The sequence below is a fragment of the Bos indicus x Bos taurus genome, unplaced genomic scaffold (assembly GCF_003369695.1).
Source record: "Bos indicus x Bos taurus breed Angus x Brahman F1 hybrid unplaced genomic scaffold, Bos_hybrid_MaternalHap_v2.0 tig00011740_arrow_arrow_obj, whole genome shotgun sequence".
In the NCBI taxonomy this organism is placed as follows: Eukaryota; Metazoa; Chordata; class Mammalia; order Artiodactyla; family Bovidae; genus Bos; species Bos indicus x Bos taurus.
This window is the reverse complement of record NW_020867915.1, coordinates 18,522-45,538: the sequence shown is the minus strand read 5'-3', so window position 1 is coordinate 45,538 and position 27,017 is coordinate 18,522. Positions and strand designations below refer to the sequence as shown.

Here is a 27,017-nt window from a genome sequence, read left to right as displayed (position 1 = left end):
TTTTTTTCTAATTTTATTTTATTTTTAAACTTTACATAATTGTATTAGTTTTGTCAAATATCATAATGAATCCGCCACAGGTATACATGTGTTCCCCATCCCGAACCCTCCTCCCTCCTCCCTCCCCATACCATCCCTCTGGGCCGTCCAGTGCACCAGCCCCAAGCATCCAGCATCGTGCATCGAACCTGGACTGGCAACTCGTTTCCTACATGATATTTTACATGTTTCAATGTCATTCTCCCAAATCTTCCCACCCTCTCCCTCTCCCACAGAGTCCATAAGACTGTTCTATACATCAGTGTCTCTTTTGCTGTCTCGTATACAGAGTTATTGTTACCATCTTTCTAAATTCCATATATATGCGTTAGTATACTGTATTTATGTTTTTCCTTCTGGCTTACTTCACTCTGTATAATAGGCTCCAGTTTCATCCACCTCATTAGAACTGATTCAAATGTATTCTTTTTAATGGCTGAGTAATACTCCATTGTGTATATGTACCACGGCTTTCTTATCCATTCATCTGCTGATGGACATCTAGGTTGCTTCCATGTCCTGGCTATTATAAACAGTGCTGCGATGAACATTGGGGTACACGTGTCTCTTTCCCTTCTGGTTTCCTCAGTGTGTATGCCTAGCAGTGGGATTGCTGGATCATAAGGCAGTTCTATTTCCAGTTTTTTAAGGAATCTCCACACTGTTCTCCATAGTGGCTGTACTAGGTTGCATTCCCACCAACAGTGTAAGAGGGTTCCCTTTTCTCCACAGCCTCTCCAGCATTTATTATTTGTAGACTTTTGGATCGCAGCCATTCTGACTGGTGTGAAATGGTACCTCATAGTGGTTTTGATTTGCATTTCTCTGATAATGAGTGATGTTGAGCATCTTTTCATGTGTTTGTTAGCCATCTGTATGTCTTCTTTGGAGAAATGTCTATTTAGTTCTTTAGCCCATTTTTTGATTGGGTCGTTTATTTTTCTGGAGTTGAGCTGTAGGAGTTGCTTGTATATTTTTGAGATTAGTTGTTTGTCGGTTGCTTCATTTGCTATTATTTTCTCCCATTCTGAAGGCTGTCTTTTCACCTTGCTAATAGTTTCCTTTGATGTGCAGAAGCTTTTAAGGTTAATTAGGTCCCATTTGTTTATTTTTGCTTTTATTTCCAATATTCTGGGAGGTGGGTCATAGAGGATCCTGCTGTGATGTATGTCGGAGAGTGTTTTGCCTATGTTCTCCTCTAGGAGTTTTATAGTTTCTGGTCTTACGTTTAGATCTTTAATCCATTTTGAGTTTATTTTTGTGTATGGTGTTAGAAAGTGGTCCAGTTTCATTCTTTTACAAGTGGTTGACCAGATTTCCCAGCACCACTTGTTAAAGAGATTGTCTTTAATCCATTGTATATTCTTGCCTCCTTTGTCAAAGATAAGGTGTCCATATGTGCGTGGATTTATCTCTGGGCTTTCTATTTTATTCCATTGATCAATATTTCTGTCTTTGTGCCAGTACCATACTGTCTTGATAACTGTGGCTTTGTAATAGAGCCTGAAGTCAGGTAGGTTGATTCCTCCAGTTCCATTCTTCTTTCTCAAGATCGCTTTGGCTATTCGAGGTTTTTTGTATTTCCATACAAATTGTGAAATTATTTGTTCTAGCTCTGTGAAGAATACTGTTGGTAGCTTGATAGGGATTGCGTTGAATCTATAAATTGCTTTGGGTAGTATACTCATTTTCACTATATTGATTCTTCCAATCCATGAACATGGTATATTTCTCCATCTATTAGTGTCCTCTTTGATTTCTTTCACCAGTGTTTTATACTTTTCTATATATAGGTCTTTAGTTTCTTTAGGTAGATATATTCCTAAGTATTTTATTCTTTCCGTTGCAATGGTGAATGGAATTGTTTCCTTAATTTCTCTTTGTTTTCTCATTATTAGTGTATAGGAATGCAAGGGATTTCTGTGTGTTGATTTTATATCCTGCAACTTTACTATAGTCATTGATTATTTCTAGTAATTTTCTGGTGGAATCTTTAGGGTTTTCTATGTAGAGGATCATGTCATCTGCAAATAGTGAGAGTTTTACTTCTTCTTTTCCAATTTGGATTCCTTTTATTTCTTTTTCTGCTCTGATTGCTGTGGCCAAAACTTCCAAAACTATGTTGAATAGTAATGGTGAAAGTGGGCACCCTTGTCTTGTTCCTGACTTTAGAGGAAATGCTTTCAATTTTTCACCATTGAGGATAATGTTTGCTGTGGGTTTGTCATATATAGCTTTTATTATGTTGAGGTATGTTCCTTCTATTCCTGCTTTCTGGAGAGTTTTTATCATAAATGGATGTTGAATTTTGTCAAAGGCTTTCTCTGCATCTATTGAGATAATCATATGGTTTTTATTTTTCAATTTGTTAATGTGGTGTATTACATTGATTGATTTGCGGATATTGAAGAATCCTTGCATCCCTGGGATAAAGCCCACTTGATCATGGTGTATGATCTTTTTAATGTGTTGCTGGATTCTGATTGCTAGAATTTTGTTCAGGATTTTTGCATCTATGTTCATCAGTGATATTGGCCTGTAGTTTTCTTTTTTTGTGGCATCTTTGTCAGGTTTTGGTATTAGGGTGATGGTGGCCTCATAGAAAGAGTTTGGAAGTTTACCTTCCTCTGCAATTTTCTGGAAGAGTTTGAGCAGGATAGGTGTGAGCTCTTCTCTAAATTTTTGGTAGAATTCAGCTGTGAAGCCGTCTGGACCAGGGCTTTTGTTTGCTGGAAGATTTTTGATTACAGTTTCAATTTCCATGCTTGTGATGGGTCTGTTAAGATTTTCTATTTCTTCCTGGTCCAATTTTGGAAAGTTGTACTTTTCTAAGAATTTGTCCATTTCTTCCACGTTGTCCATTTTATTGGCATATAATTGTTGATAGTAGTCTCTTATGATCCTTTGTATTTCTGTGTTGTCTGTTGTGATCTCTCCATTTTCGTTTCTAATTTTGTTGATTTGATTTTTCTCCCTTTGTTTCTTGATGAGTCTGGCTAATGGTTTGTCAATTTTATTTATCCTTTCAAAGAACCAGCTTTTGGTTTTGTTGATTTTTGCTATGGTCTCTTTTGTTTCTTTTGCATTTATTTCTGCTCTAATTTTTAAGATTTCTTTCCTTCTACTAACCCTGGGGTTCTTCATTTCTTCCTTTTCTAGTTGCTTTAGGTGTAGAGTTAGGTTATTTATTTGACTTGTTTCTTGTTTCTTGAGGTGTGCCTGTATTGCTATGAACTTTCCCCTTAGGACTGCTTTTACCGTGTCCCACAGGTTTTGGGTTGTTGTGTTTTCATTTTCATTCGTTTCTATGCAAATTTTGATTTCTTTTTTGATTTCTTCTGTGATTTGTTGGTTATTCAGCAGTGTGTTGTTCAGCCTCCATATGTTGGAATTTTTAATAGTTTTTCTCCTGTAATTGAGATCTAATCTTACTGCATTGTGGTCAGAAAAAATGCTTGGAATGATTTCTATTTTTTTGAATTTACCAAGGCTATCTTTATGGCCCAGGATGTGATCTATCCTGGAGAAGGTTCCATGTGCGCTTGAGAAAAAGGTGAAATTCATTGTTTTGGGATGAAATGTCCTATAGATATCAATTAGGTCTAACTGGTCTATTGTATCGTTTAAGGTTTGTGTTTCCTTGTTAATTTTCTGTTTAGTTGATCTATCCATAGGTGTAAGTGGGGTATTAAAGTCTCCCACTATTATTGTGTTATTATTAATTTCTCCTTTCATACTTGTTAGCATTTGTCTTACGTACTGTGGTGCTCCCGTGTTGGGTGCATATATATTTATAATTGTTATATCTTCTTCTTGGATTGATCCTTTGATCATTATGTAGTGACCTTCTTTGTCTCTTTTCACAGCCTTTGTTTTAAAGTCTATTTTATCTGATATAAGTATTGCTACTCCTGCTTTCTTTTGGTCCCTATTTGCATGGAAAATCTTTTTCCAGCCCTTCACTTTCAGTCTGTATGTGTCCCCTGTTTTGAGGTGGGTCTCTTGTAGACAACATATGTAGGGGTCTTGTTTTTGTATCCATTCAGCCAGTCTTTGTCTTTTGGTTGGGGCATTCAACCCATTTACGTTTAAGGTAATTACTGATAAGTATGATCCCGTTGCCATTTACTTTATTGTTTTGGGTTCGAGTTTATACACCGTTTTTGTGTTTCCTGTCTAGAGAATATCCTTTAGTATTTGTTGGAGAGCTGGTTTGGTGGTGCAGAATTCTCTCAGCTTTTGCTTGTCTGAAAAGCTTTTGATTTCTCCTTCATACTTGAATGAGATCCTTGCTGGGTACAATAATCTGGGCTGTAGGTTATTTTCTTTCATCATTTTAAGTATGTCTTGCCATTCCCTCCTGGCTTGAAGAGTTTCTATTGAAAGATCAGCTGTTTTCTGTATGGGAATTCCCTTGTGTGTTATTTGTTGTTTTTCCCTTGCTGCTTTTAATATTTGTTCTTTGTGTTTGATCTTTGTTAATTTGATTAATATGTGTCTCGGGGTGTTTCGCCTTGGGTTTATCCTGTTTGGGACTCTCTGGGTTTCTTGTACTTGGGTGATTATTTCCTTCCCCATTTTAGGGAAGTTTTCCACTATTATCTCCTCAAGTATTTTCTCATGGTCTTTCTTTTTGTCTTCTTCTTCTGGAACCCCTATGATTCGAATGTTGTAGCGTTTAATATTGTCCTGGAGGTCTCTGAGATTGTGCTCATTTCTTTTAATTCGTTTTTCTTTTATCCTCTCTGATTCATTTATTTCTACCATTCTATCTTCTAATTCACTAATCCTGTCTTCTGCCTCTGTTATTCTACTATTTGTTGCCTCCAGAGTGTTTTTAATTTCACTTATTGCATTATTCATTATATATTGACTCTTTTTTATTTCTTCTAGGTCCTTGTTAAACCTTTCTTGCATCTTCTCAATCCTTGTCTCCAGGCTATTTATCTGTGATTCCATTTTAGTTTCAAGATTTTGGATCAATTTCACTATCATTATTCGGAATTCTTTATCAGGTAGATTCCCTATCTCTTCCTCTTTTGTTTGGTTTGCTGGGCATTTATCCTGTTCTTTTATCTGCTGAGTATTCCTCTTTCTCTTCATCTTGTTTAAATTGCTGAGTTTCGGGTGTCCTTTCTGTATTCTGGTATGTAAAGGGCATTAGCACTCCTAAACCTTTCCCTACATGCGCCATCTAAAGGGAGCCGAAACACCTGGACTCCAGCCCATTGTGGTCCTGGGAATAGCTTCCTTTGGCAGTGAGGCTTTCTCAGAGCAGCTTCTGTTAACTGCAGGCCTTGCTGGATTCCCCTGCCCTACTACTTCAGAACTCCCTATCTGCTTTATATTTTCTCTGTGCTACTTATCAAAACCTATCATGTTATATTGTAAAGAATAAACAATGTACAAAAATAATCACGTATATCCAGATATTGTTTTCTAGAAAGACTGGAAATCAAATTTTATGTAAAGTCTTCCACTTTTTTAATGTTGCCAGGTCTTCCTATTTTTTTCTAGAAAGCTTGGAAACTGAATATTTCTATAAAATCTTCTGATTTTTAAGTGTTGCTTACCAGATCAAAACGATTTTAAACAGTATTTGGGCCCAAGAAAATATGTTCCTGGCCCAAATTTGGTTTGTGGATCACCAGTTCGTGGAACACAGGGTCTATGAGAGGCTTTGTCATGGGACATCGACTAGTGAGGAAGGAAGTACAGCCTCAGAGAGGCTGGTCACCTTCCCTGTGGTCACACAGCTAGATAGGATCAGAGCGGGATCTTGAACCCACCTTTCTTGCTTCTTAGTGCTCTCTCTCATTCACCCCGTGCCTGCTGGACTGCCCCACTTCTGCTGAGGATTGAGCCACGCTGGCCTTTGTGGAGGACAACGTTTTGTTCAGTCCCAAGTGTCCTCCTCACAGGGGATATAACACAGTCATCACCACCCATCTGATAAGCACCAGGCACTTCTCGGCACAGAGTGTGTGAATTTACCTGCCTTCCCAATCTCAACCGTGGATATGGCCTCTTGTCACTCTTTATTGCTTTCGCTCCAGTGATAGGATCAAGATAAGGTCTTTATAGGAATGTTATTAGCATTACTCCCAGCCAGCGGTACCTTCCAGTAGAATCAGTGTGTTCTAGGATAAAGAATCTGGGGCTTCGAGTCCAGAGGGCTGGGCTGAATTCTGAGATGTGTGACCTGAGACAGCTTACTTAGCCTCCCTGGCCTTCAACTTACTTTACTGTGAAAATGAGAAAAGTAAAATCTTGTCTGTCTCCTTTGAAGCAAAAGTGAGACAATATGTATGAGACCTATTGGAAAAGACAATGTTTTACAGCTGTGAGGTGAGATTATCATTATGAAATCAGCAAAATAATTACTGAGCACCTACTAAGGGGAAGCTAAGAGACCATTTATTCAGGGCATGCCAAGAAACTCAAGACCTAGCTGCCTCTGTGAGCTCTAGTCTAACTGAGAAAAAGGGACATATGTGAGTTGAAGGAGAGCCAGCACTACCAAGCCAGAGATGACCAGGCTGAATGAAATGTACAGGCTGTATAATAAGAGAGATTGTGGTGGAAAGGGCTGATCACTGAAGGATTCCTGGAGGGAGTTGCATTTGAGCTGTGTTTGGAAAAAAAATTAGTAGGATTGTGGTGAAAGAGGAAAGAAGGACATTCTAGAAAGGGACAACAGCACAGTTATCTATGTTGGAGACCTAATCTCCATAGAGTGGAGGGTTCAAGTAGTGACTGGCAGATAATCACTTCTTCACTTGGCTGGAATGCAGAAGAGACAATCAAGAAAAGTATGATTCTCATGAAATCAAAATAGAGTCCAGGTGGGGCAGTGGACATGGTTGATTACGTTACAGAAGGGGCTGATACTGTACAATGGTCATAATAATAGTTCCCACTTTAAGGGACTGTTCTGAGCATTGAAGGAGGTCATGTTTTGGAAACAGCACAGAACCTTATACAAATAAATGGTAAAGAATCTGCCTGCAGTGTGAGAGACCCGGGTTCAATCCCTGGGGTAAGAAGATCCCCTGGAGAAGGGAATGGCAAGCCACTCCATTATTCTTGCCTGGAGAATCCCATGGACAGAGGAGCCTGGAGAGCTATAGTCCATGGGGTCACAAAGACTCAGACATGACTGAGTGACTAACACATATTATACATGATTAGGACTAAAGAAATGTTAGTTGTCATTCTCATCGTAATCATTTTTCATCTTACATTGATGTCAGGGGGTAATAACATGGCCTTTGAATTCTGCCTGATATTAGTTGCATCACCTTGGGCAAGTCATATCACCTCCCTGTTTCTCAGTTTCCTGTCTTTAAAATGGGAGTAATACTAGTGCCAACTGAAAAGGCTATTGTGAGCTTAAATGAATTAATCCAAGTAAAGTGCTTATCCCCATGCCTGGCACAAGGAAAGCACTCAGTAGATGTTAGCTATTACAATGACGATGGCTAGGTAATGCAATATGATTGCATAAAAAAAATTGGGGAAATGGAGAAACAAACAAAATCACCTGGAATCCTACTACTAAGATACAACTGCTTGTTATTATTGTGAGATCTGGTTCTTAAATCTGAAATGTCTTTTATTGAGAAAATTAAAACTTCTGAAAATGATGTCAATTTGGGATGCACTAGTCATTTCGTTCAGAGAAGGCAATGGCACCCCACTCCAGTACTCTTGCCTGGACAATCCCATGGACGGAGGAGCCTGGTAGGCTGCAGTCCATGGGGTCGTTAGAGTTGGACACGACTGAGCGACTTCACTTTCACTTTTCACTTTCATGCATTGGAGGAGGAAATGGCAACCCACTCCAGTGTTCTTACCTGGAGAATCCCAGGGACGGGGGGGCCTGGTGGGCTGCCGTCTATGGGGTCACACAGAGTCGGACACGACTGAAGCGACTTAGCAGCAGCAGCAGCAGCAGCAGCACTCATTTCGTTAAATATTTACTGAGCACCTACCATCTGCTACTGATATTCCAGAGGTTGAGAGTTAGCCAAAAACAGGACATACAGGATCCCTGCTTATACTTATAGCCCATTAGATGAGGATAGGAAACAAAACTAAATAAGTCAAATAAAAATATAAGATAAGCAGTGAGTTTTGCCCACCCAGGTCTTGGATAACAATAAGCAAGAGGGGACAGCCTCAGTAGTTCCTGTCCAGCTGTCCTTACCACTCTGTAGACCACAGAGAGAGGCTCATTGATCCAGGGAGGACATGGCGATCTCATAGGAGAAAGATGTAATCTTTTAAAGCTGAAAGGGCCCTGGTTACTGTGATTCTGCCACTGGGTATCTGTTCATCCATCCTTGTCTTAAAATAACAGTCTTACCAGGCTACTCCACGTCCTGCAGGACCCTCTCAAGGTCAGAAAGCCTTTTTTGACAGGTTTACTGAAAAATCTGCCTCCTTGCTACCACTAGGTGGCAGTAGTCCTAGTTCTGTCACCTGAGCAACCCAGTTAAGTACCTTTATGGGAATGCTTCTGAGATTGGAAAGCATGCGGGTATCCTATATGGGATGTTTCTCTTTTTTAGACCCTGTGTCTCTGGTCCCTTCAAGAGCCACTCTTGTTATGGGATGGTTTCCAGCTCCTTTGTCAAGTTCGTGACCATCCTCTGGAGATGTTTCCCTTTGTTAATGATCCTCTTGCAATGTGGGGCATAGATTGGAACAGGAGACTCTGGGAGAGAACAGCAGAGACTGAAGTGTGACAATTATATTCTGGGGTCTAGAAGCCATACTTTAATTAATACAACCTAAAATGTGCTCCATTTTTAGCAGCTACATAATTTAGTTACATTATGCTATGGGTCAACTTGAACTGCTAGATCTTTTTTGAATTGCCTGTTTTTATGTGACCTGCTGCCAAGCCATGCTTCCCTTATTCTGGCCTCACAAAATAGACTTCTAAATTTTTGAGAATATTTTTCTTTATCTTATAATTTTCACCTTATTACTTCTTTTAATTTTAGCCCTGTACTCCAGCCATTCTGAGCTCATTTTGAATCTCAGTTCTGTTCTTCAACAAATTTGATATCCCCGCCAGTTTTGGGTCATCTTCAGACGTGGTAAGTACGTTTTCTGTGTCATCTAAGTCTGGGATCCCCAGCCTCCGGGCCACAGACTGGTACCTCCTGTCAGATCAGCAGCACCATTACATTAGAAATAAAGTGCACAATAAATGTTATGCGCGTGCTTCATCCTGAAACTATTCCGCACCCCAACTCCCTAGTCCATGGAAGAATGGTCTTCTGGGAAATCAGTCCCTGGTGCCAAAAAGGTTGGGGATCACTGATCTAAGTTACTAGTAAAAGTGGAAAAGCCCTGTGGCCTTTCTCTGGTGACTTTTCTCCTGCTTGCTACCTATGTTTTGTGTAAAATTTTTGATCAATTGCCAGTCTATTTCACCTGTGTTATAACCTGGTTAATATATCGCTGTCTTGTCTTAAGTCATTTGTGGGAAAGTGGTAGGATATAATTTCAGATGCACTGCTGAACCTAAGATATGTTGTAGTTACAAAAGTCAGGATGGATGGAAGGTGATCCAAGAAGGTTTCTTTTGTTTTGTAAAATGGAAACTATTGTACTTTTTCCAATGATAAAAGTAATATAAGCATGTAAAGGTCAGCAGCATTCAAAAGTATATGAATTAGAAAGTCCTTCTGTAATTCTTTGTGATGACCAACTTCTGGATAACTGTGGTTCGTGGTTTTGTGTATTCATAAACACAGATCTGTGATATAAATCGAATCATGCTACAGAGAATGTTGTGTGACCTACTTTTTTACCTTATAAGCTTTTGGAAATGTCTTTCTTTGTCAGAATATATAGTTTCACTTCATCCTTTTGAACAACACAGTGTTCTTTTCTGCAGATGCATCCTAACTTAACTCATCAATCCCATATTGATGGAGCTTTACATCACTGGCAAATTTTTGCTGTTGTGTAAGCAGTGATGCATGATGAACTTTCTTTGCTGGCTTGAGATGTGGTGTTGGTTGCTGGGTTTTGCCTCCCCTGGATTTCCTGTCCGTCTGGGATCTTGTTTTCAATGTTATGAATGTCAAAGGCTGCTTCTACCAAAGACATAAACTAAAGAAGGGTCTGCCAACTCCTTGCTCATCATGTTTTGAGTTTGCAAATCTAAACCTTATCCTTCTTTGAAGGGTAGTTAAAGATGTTTGAACTCTCTGGGGCCTTAGGAGAACCAAGAACCAAGGTACCCCAAGACCAAGTCTGGAGTGATAGACAGGTTCTCCCCATCACATACCGCCAGCTCTGCCAAGTGAGGCCAGTTGCCAGGCCCTGTATAGTTTCTTTCCTCCTCATCTTCACACTTTCTCTCTTCCATGGAGTCTTCCTCCCTATACACATGTACCTCCCAGACTAAGTTAGAAGCCACCTGCTCTGAACTTCCAGAACATGTTAAGAGTGTGGGCTTGAGAGTCAAACCTGTGTTTGAATATCACAGCTGTACCTTCCCAGTTCTGTGATCTTATATAAGTCACCTATCCTTTCAGGGCCTGATTATCCTCATCTGTAGAATGGAAATAAAACTGTATAAGATATTTCAAAACACCTAACCCAATGCCTGGCTGATATAAAGCACTTAATAAATGTTAGCTGCTATTATAGCATCATGGGTGATCATATTACCTATTCCATAGACTTATGACTCTTACAGGAGAATGTATGTAAAACTTAACACAGTGCTTCACATACATTGAGTGTTAAATAAATGACAATTATTTATTGTATTTCTATCTCCCTTTGGATACTTAACCTCAATATATTTTGTGTGATTTCTGTTTGTGTTCATGTCTTGATCTCCTCCTCTAATGTATAAGCTCCCTTGTGAGCTGAGTTCTCTCTCTCCCATTCTCTCTTTCTTCTCCTCCCTAGCACCTAGCACTCTACCAACTAGAAAGCATAAAAGACCCAGTGCTGGGGATTAGTGGGGCTCTTTAAAATTTCGATGAATGAATGCTGCTATCACATCTTAAAATCTCTTTATCACTGTATTGTGTTCTTGTTAGTAACCATCTTTCCCATTAACTGATCAAGGGGGCCTTACTGATCAAGGGGGCCTTGTCCGTAGGGCTGGACATGGCATACATATTCCAACCACTGAGCCACTGGTCACAGAGCTAGCAATCTATGGAATCATAGCTTTGGGAAGGTTTCCAGAAAACAGTGGCCTTGAGTCTGTGTTTATCTGAGCAGAATGTATTTGTATGTTGCTCTCAGGTTTCTGTCTAAATGGAAAGGGACATCAGGCACCAGCTTAGTTTAGGTCACCCTGAAGTTGTTTCTCTCCTTTCACTCATGCCCTCCACATAGCAGCAAGAGCTATATTCAGTTCAGTTCAGTTCAGGTGCTCAGTCGTGTCCGATTTTTGCAACCCCATGAATCGCAGCACGCCAGGCCTCCCTGTCCATCACCAACTCCTGGAGTTCACTCAGACTCACGTCCATCGAGTCAGTGATGCCATCTAGCCATCTCATCCTCTGTCATCCCCTTCTCCTCCTGTCCCCAATCCCTCCCAGCATCAGAGTCTTTTCCAATGAGTCAACTCTTCGTATGAGATGGCCAAAGTACTGGAGTTTCAGCTTTAGCATCATTCCTTCCAAAGAAATCCCAGGGCTGATCTCCTTCAGAATGGACTGGTTGGATCTCCTTGCAGTCCAAGGGACTCTCAAGAGTCTTCTCCAACACCACAGTTCAAAAGCATCAATTCTTCGGCGCTCAGCCTTCTTCACAGTCCAAATTTCACATCCATACATGACCACTGGAAAAACCATAGCCTTGACTACACGGACCTTTGTTGGCAAAGTAATGGCTCTGCTTTTCAATATGCTATCTAGGTAGGTCATAACTTTCCTTCCAAGGAGTAAGCGTCTTTTAATTTCATGGCTGCAGTAACCATCTGCAGTGATTTTGGAGCCCCCAAAAATAAAGTCTGACACTGTTTCCACTGTTTCCCCATCTATTTCCCATGAAGCGATGGGACCAGATGCCATGGTCTTCATTTTCTGAATGTTGAGCTTTAAGCCAACTTTTTCACTCTCCTCTTTCACCTTCATCAAGAGGCTTTTTAGTTCCTCTTCACTTTCTGCCATAAGGGTGGTGTCATCTACATATCTGAGGTTATTGATATTAGACAATAGTAAACCAGATCATCTTGGAAGACAAGCTATGATGAACCTAGACAGCATATTTCAAAGCAAAGATATCACTTTGCCGACAAAGTTCCGTATACTCAAACTATGGTTTTGCCAGTAGTCATGTATGGATGTGAGAGTTGGACCATAAAGAAGACTGAGCATCGAAGAATTGATACTTTTGAACTGTGGTGCTGGAGGATACTTTTGAGAGTCCATTGGATAGCCAGGAGATCAAACCAGTCAATTCTAAAGGAAATCAACCCTGCATATTCATTGGATAGACTGATGCTGAAGCTGAAGCTCCAATACTTTGGCCACCTGATATAAAGAACTGACTCACTTTCAGTTAGATGTTTTGAAATATCTTATATAGTTTTATTTCCATTCTACAGATAAGGATAATCAGGCCCTGAAAAGATCGGTGACTTCTTTAAGATCACAGAACTGGGAGGGTACAGCTGTGATATTCAAACACAGGTTTGACTCTCAAGCCCACACTCTTAACAAGTTCTGGAAGTTCAGAGCAGGTGGCTTCTAACTTAGTCTGGGAGGTACATGTGTACAGGGAGGAAGACTCCATGGAAGAGGGAAAAGAGCCTGATGCTGGGAAAGATTGAGGGCAGGAGAAGCAGGGGGCGACAGAGGATGAGGTGATTGAATGGCATCATCAACTTAATAGACATGAGTTTGAGCAAACTCCAGGAGATAATGAAGGACAGGGAAGCCTGGCATGCTGCATTCTATCATGCTGGAAAGAGTTGGACATGACTGAGCGACTAAACAACAAGAAGGAGGGGGAGGAGAGGACTTGGAGACAATAAGTATAAACAGCTGCTTCAAGGTTTTAATATAAGGAGCACGGCAGCAGTGGGGCAGTAGTAGTATCTGGAGGTGGGGTTAGAGTTGAAGAGAAATAAATAATATGAATGATCTAGTCTCAGACCTCAGAATGTAAGTTCCTTGAGGGCAGGGATTTTGTCTCATGTGTCTGTGCCACCTCCCACAGTGCCTAGCACGGAGTTGGAATTCCATAACTGTTGTTGAGACATAGAGAGAGACTTGTGGTTGTTGAAGGGAGGGAATGAGGAAGGGACACATTAGGAGTTTGGAATTAGCAGATGTAAGCTCTAATATATAGGATGGGTCAACAACAAGGTCCTACTGTATAGCACAGGGAACTATATCCAATATCCTGTAATAAGCCATAATGAAAAAGAAGATGAAAAAGAACATACATATCTATATATAACTGAATCACTTTGCTGTACACCAGAAACTAACACAACATGGTAAATCAACTACATACTTCAATGACAATGAAAATTTTAAAATCTTGTTGATTAAGTGAATGATCAAATGTTTGAAAGAATTAATGGAACTAGGGACTTCTCTGGTGATCTGGTGACTAAGACTCTTTGCTCCCAAATGCAGGGATCCAGGTTTGATCCCTGGTCAGGGAACTAGATCCTGCATGCCTGAACTAAGATCCCACATGATGCAATTAAGACCCAATGCAGCCAAACAAATAGTAAACAGAAAAAATCAATGGAAGTAAATGTTAAAGCATTGAATAAGAAATAATAGCAGGATAAAGTGGCAGGTGAATTGCATAGAACCTTGGCTTGAGTCCCAGTCATTCCTGCCACACTCCTGGCACATCAAGCTTACCTAAGAGCCAGACAGCCTAGACATGGATTGGCATGACACAACTCCCTTTGCTGAGAGGGCATGCTGTATCTCTGCAATCCTCTGCTCCACGAAGCAGACAGGCTTTGGGACTGTAAGAACTGGGTGCAGCCAGATGAGACAGCAAAGCTCAGGAGCGTGCCAGAAGAGAAACCCCTGTGCTTCATCACCATTCTCTGGGCATGGTCAATCTGTGGCACAGGGCACATTTGAGACATGGGTCGCAGTGCTATCCCAGTCTGCCCCTCCTGGCTGGAGGGTGATTCATAACCTCCTGTTGCTCATGCCAAGGAATAGCTAAACCAGAGTCCAAGGAGAAGCCGATGGCCAAGCAGCCACCAGAAGCCTTGGCCCTGGCTCCTCCCAGTTGCCACATTGCATAATCCTCACAGAGTAAGGTGATGGTCAGCGCACTGGGGCTTCCCCCAGGGTTCTTGTGACTCAGCCGTTGCTGGAAAGATGGCATGGCCCAGTATCGGACTAGCACACAGGAGGCACTTTTGAATGAATGGACCCTTTGGGACTCTGGGAACTAATACGAATGGTGAGGAAAGAGTGCTTCTTTATCCATGCCTTCCCTGTCATCTCACTCAGTGCCCAGACATAGTCCTGTGCAGCGATACAGCCACAGGCAAGAGCATGTCCTGGGCTGGGAAGAAAGGATGTAGTTAGTTGGCAGTACCCCCAGACAGACCTTTTCCATCTCCCCACCTGGCACCTGAAGAGTCCACTATCGTGTCAGGTCTTAGGAGTCCAAAGAGTTTATTCCAACCCGCATTGACCTAACACTTAATCTGAATCACATCCTGTGTATTTTCTCAAAGTTGTTACTATAATAATAAAACAACAACAACAACTAATAATAATAATTGCAGCTGACACACATTGAACACCTACTATGGGCCAGCCACTGGACTAAGCACTTTATATATATTATCTGTTGTACTCCTTACGACACACCTGTGAGGTAAATGCTATTTTTAAAAATTGAACTGTAAATTGATTTACAATGTTGTATTAGTTTCAAGTATAAGGTAAAGTTAATCAGTTATAGAGATATATAATATATAGTCACTCTTTTTTAGATTGTTTCCTCATATAGGTTATTACAGATTATTGAGTATAGTTCCCTGTGCTATACAGGAGGTCCTTATTGGTTGTTTAATTTATATACAACAGTGTGTACATGTCAATCCCATCCTCCTAATACTATTATTGTCTCTGTTACACAGAAAAAGTTCAATCTATGAAGGGAAAGAGTTGAAATTCAAGTCCAGGTCTGTCTCACGACAGAATCAGTTCTGCATGGTTCTCTACTATAGCATCAAAGTGCTCTTTCAAAAGTAAGTCAGATAAAATAATTCCTTGGCTTGACAGCCTCCAGTGGTTTCCCATCACATGTAGAACCAAAGCCGACTTTCTTCCTGGGCCATCAAGGCCTGGCAGAACCCAGGCTGTACCTTCCTCCCCAGCCTCTGCCTCCTTTCCCCACCCCTGTAAAAAACTGTGCTCCAGGAACCGCATCAGTAGCCAGGCTCTGTACCAGCAGCCGTGATCTGCTATGAGTATGTTTGGTAGGCTGGCTTGGGTGCCTACCCTTGCTCACAGTGTTACCTCCCTTGGAAAATACCTCCCATGGTTCAAACAACCATCCCAGAAGCCCTGTCGGTATAAGGTGGAAGCTGCCTGTGGTTGTCAGTATGACCACTGTTCCGTGGAGAGTTGCTGGGCTATCTTAGAACGCTTGTTCTCTCTTTCTCACTTGTGCTGGAAGATTCTAGAAGGTTGAGAGTATCCCAGATCCTCTCCAGTACCAAGAAGAGTGTGATGCTAAGAGATAAATCTAAACAGCACTGGACTAGGAAAGATATGACCTATATCTTTCTCCAGCTTTCTCGCTCAGTAGCTTAGGAGGCCTAAGGTGAATCTTCACTTTTCTAAGCCTCAATTTCTTTCTTCTTCTTCTTCTTTTTTTTTCTGTTGTTTTTTATTTTTTGGCCATGCCATGCAGCTCGTGGGATTGTAGTTCCCTGACCAGGGATTGAACCCTGGGTCACAGCAATGAAAGCACTGAATTCTAACCACTGGACCCCAGGGAACTCCCTAATGCTCAATTTCTTTATTGGTCAATGAAAGTCATAATATCTGCTCTTGAGGGATTGCTCTGAATATCTAATAAGATGACTTATTGGATAGTGTTCTGGAAAGTTGAGTGCTTACTATGTTTCAGATATGGCTCTAAGCTTCTTGCTCCAAATACCCAACCTTAATTTAACCATGAGATAACATCAGCCAGGGCTTCGCAGGTGGCGCTCTGCTGTGTTGTGCTTAGTCTCTCCGTCGTGTCTGACTCTTTGCGACCCCATGGACTGTAACCCACCAGGCTCCTTTGTCCACAGGGATTTTCCAGGCAAGAATACTGGAGTGGGTCAGGTGGTGCTAGTGGTAAACAACTTGCCTGTCAATGCAAGGGACGCAAGAGACACGGATTTGATCCCTGGGTTGGGAAGATCCCCTGGAGTAGGAAAAGGCAACCCACTCCAGTATTGTTGCCTGAAAAACACCATAGACCAGAGCCTGGAGGGCTACAGTTCATGGGGTCACAAAACATTGGACTCGACTGAAGCAGCTGAACACATTAAGCTGCTCACCTGTATTACCTCCATCATTCCCCAGAAAAACACTACTGTATTACTAGTAATCGTATGTCCACTTTGCAGATGAGGAAAATGAGGCACAGAGAGGGTAAGAGGTTTGTTCATCATTACCTAGCTAGTAAGTGTCAGAGCCAAATTGAGAATCCACCAATCTGACTTCAGAACCTGTGGCCTGAGCCATTTACTTTCACATGAAAGGTAAAGTGTTTTGTTTGGGTGAATGTTTTATCTGTTCTGGTGGCTCCAACGGAATACTGTAGACTGAGTGGCTTATAAACAACAGAAATTTATTTTTTGTAGTATAAAGTTCAAGGTACCAGCAAATTTAGTGAGGCCACTCCTTGGTTGTGGATGACCATCTTCTCGCTATAATCTCACGTGGCAGAGGGAGATGAAGGAGCTCTGTGGGCCTTTTCTTATAAGGGCACTGTCCCATTTATCAGGTTTCCATCCTCATTGCCTGATCACCTCCCAAAGGCCCACATTCAAATACCACCACATTGGGGATTAAATTTCAACATACCGATTTTGAGGGGATACAAACCTTCAGTCTATAGTAGGTGGGAGGTTATTATTATTTTTTTAAAGTAGCAATACTTTTTCTATCATTTTCTCTAAGTGTTATAGCATTTTTCCTCTCACTGGGCCCTATGCTACTTGGGTTCCTTCACCTGTTGTTGTTTAACTTTGTGGTAGGGAACCCTCTCCCTACCCAGTTTGCTTACTTCCTTCTTCCTCAAAGGTATAAGAGGTTCCCAACGAATGTGATGTTCCAAGAACATAATCTTCCCATGGTCAGAAAGGAGTGCAAGTGCCTGGGGTCTGATTCCTTTGTGTCTTCACGAGTACTGAGCACCTCCCATATGTCAGGGCCTGATCTGGTCAACTGGGGCTATGGCAAGGAACAGTCAAAAAACCCCACCCTGCACAACTTCACTTCAGTGGTATTCTTGCTTCAAACACCCAACCTTAATTTAACCATGAAATAACATCAGACAGGGCTTCCCAGGTGACTCCATGGTAAAGAATCCACCTTCTAGTGCAGGGGGTGTAAGATATGCAGGTTCGATCCCTGGGTTGGAAAGATCCCCTGGAGGAGGGCATGGCAACCCACTCCAGTGTTCTTGCCTGGAGAACCCCCATGGACAGAGGATCCTGGAGGCCTATGGTCCATAGGGTCACAAAATTTTGGCAACCCCATGGACTGTAGCCTGCCAGCCTCCACTGTCCATGGGGGTTCTCCAGGCAAGAACACTGGAGTGGGTTGCCATGCCCTCCTCCAGGGGATCTTCCCAACCCAGGGATTGAACCCAGGTCTCCCGTGTTGCAGACAGATTGTTTACCATCTGAGCCACCAGGGAAGCCCATGAATACTGGAGTGGATAGCCTATCCCATTTCCTGGGGACTGTCTCTACCCAGGAATCGAACTGGGGTCTCCTGCAGTACAGGTGGATTTTTTATCAGCTGAGCTACCGGGGAAGCCCACGATCCTGAGACATGACAATAAATACAATATGAGATCCTGAATTGGATCTTGGGATTAAAAAAAAGACATTAGTGGGAAAACTGGGGAAATTTGAATAAGGTCTATAGATTAGTTAACAGTGTTGTATCAATATTAATTTCCTGGTTTCGATACTATTACCATTATTATGTAAGGAGTTTAATGTGAGCGGAAGCTGGGTGAATGGTGTACAGCAACTCTGTGCTATGTTTCCTATTTTCCTGTAATGTCAAACATTATTTTAGGCAGTTTGAAAGCAGGCTGGCAGGCACAGAAATGATAAATGACAAAGGATATGGGAAGGACATTGACAGTACCTGCTGTACCTCCCGAGTCAGTGTCCTCATCTGTGAACTAGACCCAATAATAATGTATCTCAAGGAATTTGTATGGGAACCTACTTTTGAAGTATTATAAAAATGCAAGCTATGAGTATTCACTTTTGTGATAGAAGCTCCTAAAGAAATAAAAATATCAATACTCCATCCCCTCGAAACACTGTTTTTTAACAAAATTATTTCAAAATAAAAAGTTAAATATATCCTTGCCTTTCTGAGTCTTGCCTTTTGGTAGAGTGAATGTGGAGGAAGGGATCACTAAAGCAATTGGGAAATTAGTATTTTTTGGGGGGGTTGAGAAATATTATTTTATTCATTAATCATCTAAAATTAATCATTGTTTTAAAATATTTATGACCTTACAATGAAATGAAATATGCTTAGCCTGAAGTCTCTGGACAACACTGGCCAGGCAAGGTCCCCTGTGTTCAAACTCTTTGGCCTAAAAGGACTCCAGTTAGAATTGTCTTGTCTTTTCCTCTCTCCCTACATATGCCTTCTTGGCTGATTTGTATTATCAGGTAGAAATTGGACTCTGAAGGCTTTGACAGGGTAAGGAGAAAAAAGCAAGGGATGTGAGGTAAAGTAAACATGTTGTTTATTTTGCTTTTCTTTCTTGGAGGGACCACTTCTCTCCAAATCCATTGGCCTCGTAAAGCTGTGAGTACTATCCTGACCTCTGGCATCCCAACACAGAAGTAGACAGTACCTCTCATCTGGACAGCCAGAGCCCTTCACCAGATAGGGAAATTAGCATTTTAGAAGGAAACAAATACTATGGATAAAGCAAGAAATGCAGATAGGGAGCAAGAGAGGGTCAGTTTTAAAACATGTTGGTTATGTCAGGCTTCCCTGAGAAGGTGACATTTGAATGAAGACTTTAAAGAAGAGAGAGAACAAGAGCCCCACAAAGTCAGCCACAGTGAATAGCAAGGGCAAAGGTCCTGAGGCCAGACCCGTTTAAGGAACAGCCGGAAGCCTAGTGTGACTAGAATAGAGCTGCACAAAGTAAGGTTGCCTCTTGCTGGGATCTTAGACAATGGACAGTGCGTGGCCACCAGGGAAGGCTCAGGGAAGTCAAACAATAGGCACCAAATAGGGGACCCGCCAGGCTTCCCAGGTGGCACTAGTGGCAAAGAACCTGCCTGCCACTGCAGGAGACATAAGAGATGTGGATTTGACCCCTGGATCAGGAAGATCCCCTGGAGGAGGGTTTGGCGACCCACTCCAGTATTCTTGCCTAGAGAATCCCATGGACCGAGGAGCCTGAAGGGCTACAGTCCAGGGGGTTGCAAAGAGTCAGACACGACTAAAGCGACTTAGCATGCACACAGAGGACCTGCCATTGACCTCTGTTTCCAGCTGAGTCAGTGATGACAGAAGCATGAAGGGAAGGAAAAGAGCAGGGAAGTGAAATCACTGAAATCTAGAATCCTTATCCAATTTCTGGTGAGGAAACAAATCATTATTAAGCACCATAATGAGTTTCTGAATCTCCTGTGCTTGATTCCTCACCAATCAGTGAACTCTAATTAATGCTGAGTGTGGTGGTAACACCACAGCCAGAGCCATCTTCATGATTTTGCCTTAATAAGTGTCATTGGCAGCATAGAAGGGTGGTCTGATTTTTCTTGTCCTAATGAGTGGAACTGAAAAAGTCCAGAGCATTATTCTGGTTTCATTTATATGTAGTATCAGAAGTCCCCGAGTCATCCAATTAGCATCATTTGGATATTTGGGGCCTAGTAGTGCATGCAGAACGGAGAAGGCGATGGCACCCCACTCCAGTACTCTTGACTGGAAAATCCCATGGATGGAGGAGCCTGGTAGGCTGCAGTCCATGGGGTCGAGAAGAGTCGGACACAATTGAGCGACTTCACTTTCACTTTCATGCACTGGAGAAGGAAATGGCAACCCACTCCACTGTTCTTGCCTGGAGAATCCCAGGGACCGGGGAGCCTGGTGGGCTGCTGTCTATGGAGTCACACAGTCAGACATGACTGAAGTGACTTAGCAGCAGCAGCAGCAGCAGCAAGGCATGCAGTAAACAGAGCGCGAGCAATCATGCCACATGGGAAGCAGCCTCTAGGCCTAATGTGTACCTGAGAAAAACGGGCTGAGTACCAGATAGGGTCCCTGGAGCCTCCCCAGCTGGCAGCCATGGCCCAGGATGCTCTCTCGCCCATGCAGGAGCAGAAATCCACATAGGGAAAAGTAGCCTACTGATGGGAGGCTTGTAGACAGCAGTGTTTTCAGAACATCTCAGCTCATCCTGAGATCCACACCAATGTGGTGGCCTTGTTCTTACAGTGTGATAAAGATGGAATGAGAGGATTTAGTGGATAGTGTTCTCAAAAATGTGAAATATCCATTTCTGTAAGGTATTGCTATGCACGCATGCTAAGTTACTTCAGTCGGGTTTGACTCTTTGCAGTCCTATGGATGCTAGCCCGCCAGGCTCCTCTGTCCATGAGATTTTCCAGGCAAGAATACTGGAGTGGGTTGCCATTCCCTTCTCCAGAGGATCTTCTCAACCCACGGATTGAATCCTGTGGGGTCGAATTCCAGCCTCTTACATGTCCTGCATCGGCAGGCAGGTTCGCTACCACTAGAACCGCCTGGGAAGCCCTAGTGTCACTACATATGTATTACCATTATTGTTATTATGCACCATGGGAGGAATTAAGAAAGTAGGACACCTGCAACCATAGTGTTTTCAGCATTCCTGCGTCTCTAATGTTATAGAGGAGGCCATTATCCTCTTTTTGAGAAACAACAGCTACCATGTTAAGCACTTACTATGTGCCAGGAGTAAAGGCTTGCATACATGATCTCATTTAGTCCTCACAGCAATCCCATGAAGTAGGTACTGCTTCTCCATTTTAAAGTCGGGTATGTGAGGCTCAGAGATGTTAACTAACTTGCCCAAGGTAACACAATAAGTCATTAGCATCAGAGTTTACCGGCAGGAGACTAGCTCTAGGATTCTGTATCCTTATCTCAGTGCTAAAAGGCGTTTGAAATAGCACATGCAAGACACACATACCCCCAAGTGGTAGATGTGGATCTCTAAGAGGAAGACAACAGTTTCACCCTTTGGGCTCCATACAGGGCTGGCTGTAGAAGAAGACCCCCAAGCAAGTGGACCACTCCAGCTGGGAGTGATTGTGGAGAGAAGTGGGCACTTGGATGCTTGGGGGTGGGGTGCTGTGGGGGTATCTGGCTTCCCAATTGGGAAGACTAGGCTCAGGACAAGAGTGACAGACCAACTCTGAATTGCAGAAACACCCAGAGTAGCAGTCACCAACTTCATCGCATCCTTGTGCCTGTGAGGCAGCTACAGGCACAGAGAGGTGCTGAGGCTTGCCTAAGGTCACACAGCTCGCAAGAGGGCGGGTGCAGTGTAGAACCCTGGTCTTCAGGCTCCAGTTCGGTGCTCTTGCTGCCACTCCACTCCCACTGGCCCCTCAGGTTCAGTGCACAGCAGTCAGAGGGAAGCCACGTCTTTGTGAGTGAAGCTATTGTCTGGATGGTGGTTCTCAGTATTGCCCAGAGACCTGCAGAAGTGGCAGTCTTCAAGTCCCACCCAGGACTGACTGGGGACTGAGATCCAGCAAAATGGGACTTTGCAAGCCCTCTAGGAGACCCTGATACACACTCAAGTGTGAAAACCACCGGCCCAGACAGAAAGGCACAGTGCCGAGTGCTGCAGCCATAGACGTGCATTCGGATCTTCAACTCGCACAGCACAAAGAAGGGTCGTCTTCCTAGAGAAGGACAGTGAAAAGGAACACAGCTCTCAAGCCACACCTGCAGAGCAAGGTCACCTTCCAACACATGTGGCGGTTAGACATGCACAGACGGGGAGGAGGAGTGCAGCCAGTACTTGCTCATCCACAGGTGCATCAGAGAGTGTAGTTTTGCCAACTCAGCAACTCCCCAGAGATGTGCCAGTTCCACTGCTTGTTGCCTGGGAGGTGCATCCCTGCCCTCTGGGAAATTGCCATGCAGGATCATAGAACCTCTGATCTGGGAGGGATCTTAGAGAGTACCTACCTCATTGCCCACCCCTACTGCATCACTGGTGATGCCCCTGACTTTCCTTCTCCAGAGGAACCTGGCAGGCTACAGTCCATGGGGAGGCAAAGAGTCAGACAGGACTTAGCACTGAGCACAATCATTTTTAGGACAGTGGTAGGCCACACAAAACATCAGTGGCTCCTAGTTTGTGGCCTCTGGTTTAATATCTTTCTTTCCCACTTGGCTGTCTGCTCCACAGGGGCACATGCCCCTGGTTCTGCTCTGCTCACCACAGTGTCTGGATTCAACAAATGGAAAAATAAAAATAGAAAATGGACCCACCCTCCCAGTAGAACACCAGGTTCAGAAAGAATACACTGGCATGGGGATGGCACTCTGTCACTCGCCTCTTTTTCAATTGCCCACTGGAAATGGCCCCATGTCCCTTTAAGCCCTACTCCCGGTTGACCCCTGCAGGCCTCCTTACCCTCTGCCCTGAAGTCATACCCTGGCCACATGGGTTCTGGTGGGGGTGGGGCCCTCTGTGACGTCACCAAGGGCCCAGCCCTGCCTGGTGCTCAGTCTCCAGGTGCCAGCGCAGACCAGCGCACCAGGAGCCACTTGGTCTCAGCTCACGATGCGCTCTGTAATATGGTTATTTTTTTGGCCTACGTTTATCTCGTTTGTCTTTGCCTATGTGTTTTATGTTCTGAGAGATGAAGCCGAAGAACTGCCGAGGATGGTGCCCAGTGGAAGGCACTTCCGCGTTCGGCAGAATCAACCAGAGTATGCCCCAGGCTGGTTTGGGAGCAAGTGGCACTGGCTGTTAATCTTCCTCATGTTTTTGGTGATCCTGAAGTTTCCTGGAGGTGATGACAAAAGTAATGCGGGCACTCCTCCTGGCCGTCAGGGCTGTTCATCTGGCTCTCCAGGAAGAAAGAAGATAAGGCCTTCCCCCTACAAAGAGTCTATGTGCGGTGCCTTAACCCAGTCCGAGATGTCACTGATGAACCTTATGTCCAGGGTGAAGAATATGAAACTCACTGTGGCAACCGGTGATCAATGCCAATGTCCCAATATCGAGGTTCCTGGTGACGCACGGAATAATGTTACAATACTTGAGGTATGGGACACCGGAGACCCGGATGAAGTGGATTTTCACATCAAAGAAGAAAAGGAGTAGTTGAGTGTTGACAAAGTGTATCCAAACTAATAAAAGTATTTTGCAGCAAAAGGAAAAATGCCTCTGATATTTTTTATTCATGCTACAATTTTACCTTTTCCAGAATGTGGTATAATTGGTATCATGCAGTGTTTTCCAGACTGAGAGACCTGCGTTCGATCCCTGGCTTGGGAAGATCCCCTGGAGAAGGGAAAGGCTACCCACTCCAGTATTCTGGCCTGGAGAATTCCATGGACTGTACAGTCTATGGAGTCACAAAGAGTCGGACACGACTGAGTGACTTTCACTTTCACAGTGTATACCCTTTCCCAGAGTAGCTTATTATACTTTATAACATTCATTAAGGTATCATCCATTTATTTTTGTGATTTGATAGCCCATTTCTTTTTATTCTTGAATAATATTATGTTATATTGATGTTCTGTAGTTAGTTTAAACATTCTGCTAGTAAAGGACATTTTGGTTGCCTCCAATTTGTGTGTGTGTGTGAGAGAGAGAGAGGGGGGAATGAGTTCAGCTTTATAAAATTCATGTCCATGTTTCTGTGTGGGCATTAGCTTTCAAATCATTTGGTGAACTATCTAGGAGCAAAATAGCTAGATCATAGAGTATGACAATGTTTAGCTATGTTAGACATTGCTTCCAAAGTAACTGTACCATTTTGCATTCCCACTAACAACAAATGAGAGTTCCTGTTGTTTCTCATCTTTGCCAGTAACTGGTTTTGTCAGATTTTTGTATTTGGCCATTCCAAAGGGACTAGATCTGATAGATAGAATGCCTGATGAACTATGGACTGAGGTTCGTGACACTGTACAGGAGACAGGGATCAAGACCATCCCCATGGAAAAGAAATGCAAAAAAGCAAAATGGCTGTCTGGGGAGGCCTCACAAATAGCTGTGAAAAGAAGAGAAGCGACAAGCAAAGGAGAAAAGGAAAGATATAAACATCTGAATGCAGAGTTCCAAAGAATAGCAAGGAGAAATAAGAAAGCCTTCCTCAGAGATCAATGCAAAGAAATAGAGGAAAATAACAGAATGGGAAAGACTAGAGATCTCTTCGAGAAAATCAGAGATACCAAGGGAACATTTCATGCGAAGATGGGCTTGATAAAGGACAGAAATGGTAGGGACCTAACAGAAGCAGAAGATATTAAGAAGAGGTGGCAAGAATACACAGAAGAACTGTGCAAAAAAGATCTTCACGACACAGATAATCTCGATGGTGTGATCACTCACCTAGAGCCAGACATCCTGGAATGTGAAGTCAAGTGGGCCTTAGAAAGCATCACTATGAACAAAGCTAGTGGAGGTGATGGAATTCCAGTTGAGCTATTTCAAATCCTGAAAGATGATGCTGTGTAAGTGTTGCACTCAATATGCCAGCAAATTTGGAAAAGTCAGCAGTGGCCACAGGACTGGAAAAGGTCAGTTTTCATTCCAATCCCAAAGAAAGGCAATGCCAAAGAATGCTCAGACTACCACACAAGTGCACTCATCTCACACGCTAGTAAAGTAATGCTGAAAATTCTCCAAGTCAGGCTTCAGCAGTACATGAGCCATGAATTTCCAGATGTTCAAGCTCGTTTTAGAAAAGGCAGAGGAACCAGAGATCAAATTGCCAACATCTGCTGGATCATAGAAAAAGGAAGAGAGTTCCAGGAAAACATCTATTTCTGCTTTATTAACTATGCCAAAGCCTTTGGCTGTGTGGATCACAATAAACTGTGGAAAATTCTTCAAGAGATGGGAATACCAGACCACCTGACCTCCCTCTTGAGAAACCTGTATGCAGATCAGGAAGCAACAGTTAGAACTGGACATGGAACAACAGACAGGATCCAAATAAGAAAAGGAGTACATCAAGGCTGTATATTGTCACCCTGCTTATTTAACTTATATGCAGAGTACATCATGAGAAACGCTGGACTGGAAGAAGCACAAGCTGGAATCAAAATTACCGGGAGAAATATCAATAACCTCAGGTATGCAGATGACACCAACCTTATGGCAGAATGTGAAGAGGAACTAAAAAGCCTCTTGATGAAAGTGAAAGAGGAGAGTGGAAAAAGTTGGCTTAATGAGGTGGATGAAACTGGAGCCTATTATACAGAGTGAAGTAAGCCAGAAAGAAAAAATACCAATACAGTATACTAACGCATATATATGGAATTTAGAAAGATGCTAACAATAACCCTGTGTACGAGACAGCAAAAGAGACACTGATGTATAGAACAGTCTTATGGACTCTGTTGGAGAGGGAGAGGGTGGGAAGATTTGGGAGAATGGCAGTGAAACCTGTATAATATCATGTATGAAACGAGTTGCCAGTCCAGGTTCGATGCACTATACTGGATGCTTGGGGCTGGTGCACTGGGACGACCCAGAGGGATGGTATGGGGAGGGAGGAGGGAGGAGGGAGGAGGGTTCAGGATGGGGAACACATGTATACCTGTGGTGGATTCATTTCGATATTTGGCAAAACTAATACAATTTTGTAAAGTTTAAAAATAAAATAAAATTCAAAAAATTTTCAAAAAAAAAAAAAAAAAGCTCAACATTCAGAAAACTAAGATCATGGCATCTGGTCCCATCACTTCATGGGAAATAGATGGGGAAACAGTGGAACAGTGTCAAACTTTATTTTTGGGGGCCCAAAATCTCTGCAGATGGTGACTGCAGCCATGAAATTAGAAGATGCTTACTCCTTGGAAGAAAAGTTATGACCAATCTAGATAGCATATTCAAAGCAGAGACATTACTTTGCCAACAAAGGTCCGTGTAGTCAAGGCTATGTTTTTTTCCAGTGGTCATGTATGGATGTGAGAGTTGGACTGTGAAGAAAGCTGAGTGCCGAAGAATTGATGCTTTTGAACTGTGGTGTTGGAGAAGACTCTTGAGAGTCCCTTGGACTGCAAGGAGATCCAACCAGTCCATTCTAAAGGAGATCAGTCCTGGGTGTTCTTTGGAAGGACTGATGCTAAAGCTGAAACTCCAGTACTTTGGCCACCTCATGCGAAGAGTTGACTCATTGGAAAAGACTCTGATGCTGGGAGGGATTGGGGACAGGAGGAGAAGGGGATGACAGAGGATGAGATGGCTGGATGGCATCGCTGACTCGATGGACGTGAGTTTGAGTGAACTCCGGGAGTTGGTGATGGACAGGGAGGCTTGGCGTGCTGCAATTCATGGGGTTGCAAAGAATCGGACACGACTGAGCGAATGAACTGAAGTGAACTGAACTGAATTAGTGTGTAATGGTATCTCATTGTTTTGTTTTCACCAGTCTACTCTGAAAAGTTATCTTAATTCCATATTTCCATTGTAGCATTTCCATTGTGTTTTATTACCATAAATTCTTCAGGCGTTTTATCTTTAATCTGAGG

The 27,017-nt window shown here is 42.7% G+C and overlaps 1 protein-coding gene and 1 long non-coding RNA gene across 2 annotated transcripts in view; both read left to right on the top strand.

Moving 5' to 3' along the window:
* Window positions 1-9,150, top strand: part of LOC113889307 — a 30,349-nt gene extending 21,199 nt beyond the window's left edge. The window contains exon 2 of the long non-coding RNA XR_003510224.1: window positions 9,051-9,150. This is a non-coding gene — a long non-coding RNA (uncharacterized LOC113889307). The remainder of the gene's footprint in view (window positions 1-9,050) is intronic.
* A 14,037-nt stretch (window positions 9,151-23,187) lies between these two features.
* On the top strand, window positions 23,188-23,631 carry LOC113889305 (protein FAM209A-like). Its single transcript, XM_027536014.1, has one exon. The coding sequence runs from the start codon at window positions 23,188-23,190 to the stop codon at window positions 23,629-23,631; it is 444 nt and encodes a 147-aa protein (XP_027391815.1).
* The last annotated feature ends 3,386 nt before the right edge of the window (window positions 23,632-27,017 follow it).

Excerpts from the sequence above, each read along its gene's own strand:
- LOC113889305 (XM_027536014.1), top strand. The coding sequence starts at position 23,188 with ATGGTGCCCAGTGGAAGGCACTTCCGCGTTCGGCAGAATCAACCAGAG.